Source organism: Anolis carolinensis, chromosome 3, assembly GCF_035594765.1.
Source record: "Anolis carolinensis isolate JA03-04 chromosome 3, rAnoCar3.1.pri, whole genome shotgun sequence".
NCBI classification, from domain to species: Eukaryota; Metazoa; Chordata; class Lepidosauria; order Squamata; family Dactyloidae; genus Anolis; species Anolis carolinensis.
Genome location: NC_085843.1, coordinates 240,399,751 through 240,410,166, shown reverse-complemented (window position 1 = coordinate 240,410,166; position 10,416 = coordinate 240,399,751). Strand labels below are relative to the sequence as shown.

The window sequence follows — 10,416 nt, the reverse complement described above, 5'->3', positions numbered from 1 at the left end:
ACTCCTTGGATAGCGGGTCATCTTACAAGTATCCCCATCTGTCTGCCATACTGCAAATAAGGGAGAAAAGTTATTGGAGTGCACCAGGCTGCTAAAAAAGGAGAGTGTCTCACCAATGCAAGTAACATAATGGGACAAAATGAGGGCTTTGGTACCCCAAATAAGAATTCTTCTTCACCCTAAAATTCTCTTTCATTGCCCAATTTTCTAGCATTGCAATTATAAAACTACAGTTGAGTATTTTGAAATACAGTGTAGGCATCTACAGAAAAGGGGTGGGCAGTTTCCAAATGAATATGAACAGCTGATCTAACAATGATTTTCAGTGTCTCGTCTTATGCAATGCTGGAAATTTGATAACTGAAGTAAAATACATTTTTGGAGGCAATGCTTTCATTTTACCCAATGCAACCCTGAATATTCTGTAAATCTCCATGATCCATAGCTGTCCCCATTCCCAATCCACATGATTCAGAAGGACTCCACCCTTTCAGAAAGCCTTGCATGGATCCTGCAGGAGGAAAAGTGAGAGTTGGAAACTCGCCTTCTATGAATCTCTTTCAATTTCCCGAGGAAGGCGAAACCAAGGCAAAGCTGAAATCTTCACTAACCAAACTAACATCTGAGCTGCTTGCATCCAATGCAGTGGAGGATAGATTTTATTGAACAGAGAAGTAACATGACAGTAAGAGCAACTCAGCAGTAGAGCAATGATCTAAGGTAGCAGGATTTCCGTTGTCTTCAAGGACTGTGGAAGCCCACGCTCTGGATAGTTTGTTTGAACAGGAGCTGCCTCTCTCCTCCTTTAGAAAAAGTAAAATCCTTCCATTTCTAACCACCTGGTAAAGAGGGAGCATGCAATGGCAATGCCTATTTCTTGATAGATTTAAAATGAATTCCATAAGAAATGATTGTAGTCTTTTTCTCTGCATTTGGTAACTTGCAAATACCTTTACATACACGAAGAATGTAGCAACACAGCTTGGATACCGACAATATTGACTTCAGACTTCTTTCATGGCAACACCAGGAAGGTTTATCTTGCTAAAAAAAGTTCCTTGATCTTACAATTTTCCAATCCAAATGTCATTGCTGTTTCCTATTCTCCCAGTCTTAAAAAATAAGAAATATTAAGCACAATATTTATAATCTCAATGTGCAGGGAAGATGTATGCATGTATACATTCTTACACACAGATACACTCAATTGAATTTCCTCAACTGTCCTGCAGCCTAAGCTGTGGGCGTAAGTCATTAATATTCACTGAAGGGTGATCAATCTCCAAAGTCACCCAAACACTTCTTTAGACCAGAGTGCTTTCCTAACCTTCTCCAGAATCGTTCTGCAGTGACAGATAGTTGTTTGCTCGAATATTAAATAATTCATGTCACTTAGAGAGTTTGCAACCTTTTCTGCAACAACGTATTGCTTGAAACGACTCCAATGCCATTTGCTAAAGCACTGTAACTGGAAATTCCTATCATGAAAGGCAATGCAAGAAAGGAGAGGGAAATATTTATTGAGAAGCTAGCCTGAGAATCAGCATCTTGTGGAAGACAGACTTGAAAAACTCAACTTAGCCTCACATTTGCACTGAACACCAGGCAGTTTTCTCTAGGAAGAGCTACAGAAGGAAAAAGCTTAACCGGTTCCAGTCAATTTCGTGGCGATGAAAACCTTCCAACTGCAAAATATGAGCATTATCAGAAAGATGGAACAGCCATTCCCCATCCTTTCATAACCAGGATATGTTCCAAAGCACCAACTAAAAGAGGAAGCACCATGTTTAATCTCATCAGCTCAACGTTTTTGGAAGGAGTGCTGCCAAATTCAAGAAAGTTTCCATTTTGTGAGGAGTTGATATGGAAAGCAAGCTAACAAACAACATCTAAGATGCTACCTGATGGAGAACCAGCGGCTGTATTTTCCTAAGGTTCCCTGCTCAGACAGCTGGCCTGAAGAACTGCAGACATCTGTTGAAGAAGACAGCCGAGTCATGATTTGTGGTTTATTTAAGATATTCTGAAAATAGCCACATAGGGCCCAGGTAAGCTGGCAAATATAAATCTCCATGTGCTACAGCTTGGGAAGGAGGGAGGGTCATTTTCTTCCACAAGGTGTGGAAAGTTAGTATTAAGAAAAATGAATGTAACATGCTGAAACTAGGCATAATGGTAGGATGATGTTCTTGGGTCCATTTAAGAAGAGCATTCAGTATCAAAACTACCTCTTTAAAAACACTCTTGAAAATTGACCCTACTCTCATGTTGACTTTCTTTGTTTGTTTTTACAAAAAATGTAAATAGTAACTTAATAATTTCATTGAATTCCTCCCAGGATTTCTACACATGGCCTTTCACCCCACATTGCAATGTACTAATAAAAAGGTAGATTTCAGTGAAGCTGATAACTTATTGCTTAGTATCGAAGGTTTTGCATAGCCAGAGAACAGTAAGTTAAGTGCATGTTTGTGTGTGAGAGAGACAGAGGTGAGAAAAGAGAGGAACAAGAAGATATATCACTAATTTTGTTGTGCTTTTATTAAGATCAAAGTTGGAGGAACGGTAAAGATGCTGAAGGAAATCCAGTTGTGTCTGTGTGCCATCTTCATCTTTGCGTTTGGAATATTTTACCAGCTGTATCAGGATCCTGGTTGTGTCTTCTCCTGCAAACCTATTTCAAAACATTCATTGACACCTAAAGATGTCATGTCCCAGGGCAGAAGCATCATATTTCTGGAGACAACTGAAAATTTGCAGCCTTCTCCGTTAGTTTTATGTTCTGTTGAATCTGCCGCTAGAATATACTTAGATAGGCCCATCATTTTCTTAATGAAAGGAATGGACAATAACTCAATGACAGATTTAGCATCTTCTTGCCCATCTCTCTCTTTTTTATATGCTATGAAGAATGTTTTCATTTTCCCACTGAAGTTGAACATTTTGTTCCAGGACACACCTTTGCTTCCCTGGTACCTTCAGGTAAGAGCAAAAGAAGGTTGTTTTTCTCAAGGTGAAAGAAAAAAAGTATGAAAGCAACTGACCTTTTTGTTCTCCAGAGTTTTTGCTATCTTCTGGTTCCCAATCATTGTTACTAGGGATGCCTGGAATTGAAATTGAGGTATTTTGCCGGCAAAGCACATGTTCTACCGTTATGATTGGCATGTTCCTCTTAGTCAAATCCAGAAACCCAAATTTTCAGTCTAATTATGCAAATATGATATTAATTGCTATATTTTTCCTATGTGTTTCAAACTTAATTACAAGTGGCAGGAGAAAACCATTACAGACTAACATTTAAAGTGGAGGATATGGAACAGGGAGACCCAGCTTCAGATCTCTGCTTGGTAGTAGAAAACCTACATTGTAGAACTGCTGTGTGGCATAATAGGTTAGACATGTACATTTCTCTGCAGTACAGGTAAAAGAAAAACAAAACAATATTAACAAACGGTAATACATTGGTGCATCTAATGATATTCTCGACTTTTTAAATTTTTTCTCATCAACTTTTCACTGAGGGCCAAAATATTAGAGATCCATGAAAAAAACCACAGGAAATCCCTGAGAGTGACTGCCATTTGATTGGCATGGAAAGATGCAGAGAAAACTAAGGACAAATGGCAGATATTGAAGAGAAAAGGCCTGACCTGATTTCCTTTAGAGATATAGAATAAACACTTCATTATAACCAGAAAACTGTGAACTTGAACTGTTATTCAACTATTTGATTTCTCAAGGAAGGGTATATAGTTTCTAGAGTCATAGTCTAATACAACAACAACTACACCATTCAAACTCTGTTACACACTTTTAATTTAGTAGGACATGGATAAATACTCCCGAGACAAATAAATATAGAGTTAGTCTATCCCTCTAAAGTAAAGGTTTTTCCCTTTTTCCCTTACATTACATCTAGTCATGTCCAACTCTGCGGGTTGGTGCTCCCCGGATTCGAACCACTGACCTTTCGATCAGCAATTTCAGCAGTTTAATCCACTGTGCCATCGGCGGCTCCATCCCTCTACTCCCCAAAATAATTTTTGGGGTTGATTCATTGGCAGCTGTGCCCCAATTCAATGTATCCATTGGCTATGACTGCAAATCAGCCAATAGCTATCACCTTTTTTTCTCTTTGTCAGAATGTGATTAAGTACATAGCAATTCCTTAGAAGAAAAAGTAGTGTCTGCCAAATTTCAAACAAATTGATGTGAAAATGGTTGAGTGACACATCTTTTAAACAGGTTTTAAAAGAGAATTGTCAGTAATTTTTTTATTTATTGGCATAATTGGGTGAATTATATGGAATAGTTGGCCTTTCTTGAGTGATAAAGCCTACTAATTTTCAAATGAATGTAATCAGGTAGCTTCATTAAAAAATCAGATTTACAGTTGGGAGTGTCTAAAAATTCACCTAAGAATCATACTCTCCCGGGTGTGTGTATATTAGATCTCCCAGATTTTTCCAGTAGGCAATCCTATCCAAAATTGCAGCTCTGGTCCTTCCCTGTGTGAAGTATGAGCTGTTTCATAGATGTATGGAGTTTCTTAACTGCAACTATTGAAATTCTTGCTTAGAAACAAGAAAAAATTCCTTAAAACATGACTGTCTATTTTTGAACCTTGCAGGTCAATGCAACACAGGAAAAACACTGGGTCTATATTATATCTGATGCAATCAGGCTTGCAATGGTATGGAGATATGGTGGAATATATATGGACACAGATGTCATTTCCATCAGACCCATCCCAGTGACCAATTTCCTGGCAGCACAGTCTTCCCAGTTCTCCAGCAATGGGATCTTTGGTTTTCAACAGTATCATCAGTTCCTTTGGGATTGCATGGAAGATTTTGTTGAAAACTACAATGGAGACATTTGGGGGAATCAGGGACCGTATTTAATAACAAGGATGCTTAGTAAGTTATGCAATCTCACAGATTTTGTGGACACAGAGGATCAGAAATGTCACAACATTTCTTTTTTGAACCCCCAACGTTTCTATCCCATCCCCTACGGACTTTGGACAAAGTACTATGAAGTGTGGGATTCAAGGCCAGAGTTTAATAACTCTTATGCTTTGCACTTGTGGAACTATATGAACCAAGATCAGAAGAAAAATATCACAGTTGGAAGTAATACACTAGTGGAAAACCTGTTCAGAACATATTGCCCTACGACGTACAAGACTCTCATTCGAGCTGCAAAACAAAGTGAACATTTGTTTCAAAATGAGACAAGGTGATGAATTTTGACAAAACTGAATGTGTGCATTTACAAATTGCAATACTCATGTTAATTAGACTCCCAAATGAAACACTTTTAGAACCAGACAGTTTTTAATCCAACAGGGCTATAGAACATAAATGGATTTATTATGTGCAAGGAATATACAACTTGTTCTTAGGTGTCTTGGGCATTTGTTACGCACACACACTCACAATCACACACCACAAACATGCTGTTTTCCTTCATATTAGGTATAAAAATGATGTATTTATTACTGGGTTAGTCATGTAAAAAAGGGGGCAACCTTCTTGCATTAGGGGTAGCCTTGTTTGAGAAAGAGAACACATGTTTCTTTTCTGCTTTTAAAGTAAATGTTAAATATTTTTAATTGGGTGTTATTATCATCTTCATTCAGAGCCGAGGAAGTCAAAAGTAGTGAAGCACTCACAGTGTCACTTTTAATCATATTAATGCTTCACTTCTTTTGACTTCCTCAGCTCTGAATCAAAATGACATCTTAATGTAAACTTACTTTTGAACCAACAGAGGAACCAAAGCTTAGGTATCATTCAAACTTTATATTCCTCTGAATTTTATAATGGCATTGTAAGATATAGAAATCTGCACAAAAGTGCAAATGTTGGTGAAAATGCACACAAAATGTGTATATAGTATAATGCTAAATATTAGTATGTTCAATTATTAATAAATGTTAAACATGGCCTTCTTGTGCCCTGTACTGGGAGAAATTTGGATTTAAAATAAACCAAACAACAAATAAAAAAATTAAATTAAATTAAAGTTAACAATTGTATACCAAAAATGTTGATTTGAAGCTCATTAGGAGAAATACATATGAATATTCATATTAATTTCCAATTCTGTCTTTTAAAAAGCCATCTTCTAGCAAATTATCAAGCCTTTAGATAAAAGTAAAGGTTTCCCCCTGACTTTAAGTCTCGTTGTGTCTGGCTCTGGAGGGTGGTACTCATCTCCATTTCTAAGGCAAAGAGCCATTGTTGTCCATAGACACCTCCAAGGTCATGTGGAAGTCCAAACTGACATTGGAAAACCGAGAAATTGAAAGATTTGCCCATCCGTGGAATATACTTTTGTGCTTTTCCTACATGGCAGGGGATTGGACTAGATGGCTCAAGTGGTCTCTTCCAAATCTATGATTCTATGATACTATGCAATAAAACAGTAGCTAGCATTATGTTGGTAATTTTATGTGTCAGCAAATTCCCTTATGCATGCAGTGATACTGTTTTGTCCATGACAGACTGTCTGTATTCCGTTCACAGCTGTGTAAGCAGAATTTCACAAGTGTACTGTTGTATATGCAGTTGCACATTCTGGGGTGGTGTGCCACTTGATTCACTGGTATTTCAGAAACTGCAAGCACATTTCCAGATATGTCAAGAGTTTAATTGTGCTGCTGCTGAGCAGAAGAGTAGCATAACAGAATAACCACTTCGCTTCACGAGTACAGCTATATCTTGGATATTTTGAGGCCAGAGTCAGGAATAACATGGAAAGAATAGGGATGTGTTCCTATGCATAAAAAGGGCAGTTGTTCAAAGCAAACAATATCCACACATAAAATGAAACAATCACATCAGTTAAACCTTCTATATGTAAACAAAATCATTTTGAACCTGAAGATTTATTTTTAAATGCACCCATTGCTTCTTTTTCTTTTCTTTCACAAACTTTCACTTTTCTTACAATTTCCATTTTAGTGACTATGTTTTGTTATTTAACTTGGTGGGAGTAAATAGTGAGGGAGGCATATCTGCTCCTCTTTTCTTTGTTTTGCTGTTCACAAATACTCAGGGATTCTGGAGGAAGCTACTATTTATTGCTTTTTGTAAAATAAGCAGACACATCTACAGCAAGGACCCATTCTTTCTCCCTGTATTTTTCCAGTCTTGCTTCATCATCCTGTTGATGATTCTAAAATAATTTCCAAATCAAGGATGGGGTGTTAAAGAAGGGGCAGGGTGGGTTTTAAAAGACTGTAAAAAGGAGCTTCTTTGTCAGTGGCTTTGTTAACAGAGGTCTTCATGTATAGGTTTATACTGTGAAAGCATACTATAGGATGTTAAATGTTGCTCTAAGACCCCCAAAACCATGGAACCCATATCTACAATTTCATTTACCCATATACTTCCCACAGACATCATCATAGAGTTCTGTTAGCAAACTCTAGATATTCCAACTCAGCTCTACAGGGATTTTACTATATTTTGTAAGTGTTACCTAAGGGTTCCCTCCATCCCCATATCCAGGCCTTTTTATGGTGCTGGGGCCATACTGCTCTTCAGCGTAGACTTATTCCATATGGCATTTATTAATAATGCTATATACATCACCACCAGTGAAAGGGGGAAATAAAAAAATAAAATTACAATTCTATTATTTAAAATTGTACTTTCGTTCAAAACCATGAGAGTTTTTTAAAAGAAAGAAAACAAAGTACAAGACAAAAGTTCAGGAACTTGTGTACATGCTCCACTACAACAGGCATTTTCAGTGTAAGCAGGAAGCAACGCAGAAAGATGTTGCATTGTAAAATGTTCTTTCCCTAAGGTTCATCAGTAGAGTTTTGCCAGCAACTCATACTAGAAAATCTGGGGTTTTCAATTGTGTTTATAACCATAAAATGCTGCAAAGTTTTAAATCGTTGAAAGTGCAACATAGAAAACAATGGAATGCTGTGGTTTGGCAATACTGGCATTTGATCTCTCCCTTATGACAGCATTAGGCAATTCTGATGGAAATTGTTATAAAAAATAAGAAAAGATGTTTGCTATGTACTTTTACTTTTTGCTGTGGCTTCTGCTTATAAAACAAAAGTAGGCATAATTTTGTAAAAGACAATAATCACAATATTGCTAAGATGATATGCAGAAATTATTATGTCCTTTTAATGTGATCTATATTATGTTGCACCTGTTTTTGCTTATGACGGCTAGAAGAAAGGATCCCAGAAGTTTGGTGGAGCCTGTATCCAATAATGGGAGTGGCTTCCATGCCAGTGTGGCAGTTCATCCACTCGAGGTTTCACTGTGAAATTTAAAGGATCTAACAAAAGTACGGAATCCTTTCTCCCAAATAGGTTGGCCACTTGTGTAGCTTCTTTGATGTTCAGATGTACTACCAAGCATCACTACCTATACTTAGTTGCCCAGAAGTAAACCTCATTTAACTCAAACAGGTTTTCTTCTAAGTAAACCATTCAGAAGTGTACTGATAATTGCTTTAGAAACATGACATAAACTATCCAAACTCACCAATTCTCACGTATGATGCTACATTTTCCTCCTCCTGATGGATGAGCTACCACTGACTGTCTCATGAGGGCACTGTTGCTACATAGTCTGGTGTTTGTATTATTCTATAAACTTTGTATTGATATATTTTGAAGAAGAGACAGGACTTACTGTATTTTAGTAGTAATTAACTGCCCCAGTTATTGTAGGGCATTGGATTTACAAGCTGCAAGAATCATGGAGCTTTTCACAACCTTGTGTTGGCTTCACTTTGGGCCAGAGGTGGTGGGTTTTCTCCGTGAGTGTGTGTATGTATGTTTGTTAAACCCAAGAACCTACTTTAACTTCATAGACACAACACACTACTTGGGCTGCTGCTAGGATGCCCATGTTACACATCACCAGAGGAAGTGCATCACTAGGAAAGAATGCAAAAGCAAAGTTCTCTCCCCAACCTCTTGTTGCTGATCCTTTCCCCCCTCCTTAGTAATTTTCGACACCCAAGTTACATATGCTAGTGGATTTTTATCAGAAAATAACTTGCAAAATTATAAACATGTTTTCCTATAATGCACACTTAAATGAAGCTGCTTATTTATTTACCATGTCAGGAGCGAATTGATATAAATACAGTTATAATGTTTTTGTTTTTTTTAAACACACACACACACACACAAAGTAAAAAACCTGACATTTTTCCAGATTTCCTTTAACCAGAAGCTGGCCACTTGGAGTGCCTCTGGTGTCGCTGTGAGAAAGTTCTCCCTTGTGCATGTGGCAGGGCTCAGGCTGCATTGTAGTAAGTGATCTGTGCTCTTCACCACACTCGCATGTTGTGGTCTCCATTTTGTAGCCCCATTTCTTAAGATTAGCTCAGCATCTCATGGTGCCAGAGCGGCATCTCTTCAGAGCCTTCCAAGTTGCCCAGTCTTCTGTGGTCCCAGGAAGGAGCTTCCCATCTGGTATCAGCCACGGACTGAGGTTCCAGGTTTTAACCTGCCACTTTTGGACTCTCGCTTGCTGAGGTGTTTCTGTAAGTGTCTCTATAGACCTGCTTACACATATATTTATAAAATATTCTTCTGGGTTTTTTTGTCAGAATCAGCTATTAAAATTAAAAACACACCTGAAGACCTATCTCTTCCAGGAGGCCTGCTCCTTCGATTTTAAACTGTGAATTTTAATCTGCATTTTGTGGTGTTGGCATCAGTCTTTGTTGTTTGTATTTTGGTATATATGTTTTAATAATTTTGTGTTTTATCTGTTTTAACCATGTTGTTTCCTGCCTAGACTCATAAGGAAAGGCAGGTAACAAATAACAAATCTTGATTATTGTGATTATTATGATTACTATTACTATATTTTTCATGTCATCCCTTACTTTCAAAAGTACTGTATAAATAAATATACCTATACCAGGGGCCCCTGGTGGCACAGTGTGTTAAAGCACTGAGCTGCTGAACTTGCGGACCAAAAGGTGCCAGGTTCAAATCCCGGGAGCGGAATGAGCGCCCGCTGTTAGCCCCAGCTCCTGCCAACCTAGCAGTTCGAAAACATGCAAATGTGAGTAGATCAATAGGTACCACTCTGGCGGGAAGGTATTGGCGCTTCATGCAGTCATGCCGGCCACATGACCTGGAGGTGTCTATGGATAACACCGGCTCTTCGGCTTAGAAATGGAGATAAGCACCAACCCCCAGAGTCGATCACGACTGGACTTAATGTCAAGAGAAACCTTTACCTTTTTATACATTTCAAAGACAGGAGATCCAACCACAGATTCTGTTGAGACAAAGCAGTACGAGGATGCCACTGGTTAGGGCAAACGTTGTACCAGTGGATTCCATGGGGATTCTCACATCCCTGACGGCAGCTTTCATCCCAGTCTCCTTTCTGTAGTTGTAGGTTAGGG

The 10,416-nt window shown here is 38.2% G+C and overlaps 1 protein-coding gene across 1 annotated transcript; it reads left to right on the top strand.

Annotated features, from left to right (window-relative positions):
• Window positions 1-2,036: 2,036 nt before the first annotated feature.
• Window positions 2,037-5,672, top strand: a4gnt (alpha-1,4-N-acetylglucosaminyltransferase). The gene is made up of 2 exons (XM_003218413.4): window positions 2,037-2,982; window positions 4,631-5,672. Exons 1-2 carry the CDS (start codon window positions 2,572-2,574, stop codon window positions 5,243-5,245), a joined length of 1,026 nt encoding a protein of 341 aa, XP_003218461.1. The 5' UTR covers window positions 2,037-2,571; the 3' UTR covers window positions 5,246-5,672.
• Window positions 5,673-10,416: the final 4,744 nt, after the last annotated feature.

Excerpts from the sequence above, each read along its gene's own strand:
- a4gnt (XM_003218413.4), top strand. The coding sequence starts at position 2,572 with ATGCTGAAGGAAATCCAGTTGTGTCTGTGTGCCATCTTCATCTTTGCG. Across the intron at positions 2,983-4,630 it reads TGCTTCCCTGGTACCTTCAG|GTCAATGCAACACAGGAAAA; the intron begins GTAAGAGCAAAA and ends TGAACCTTGCAG.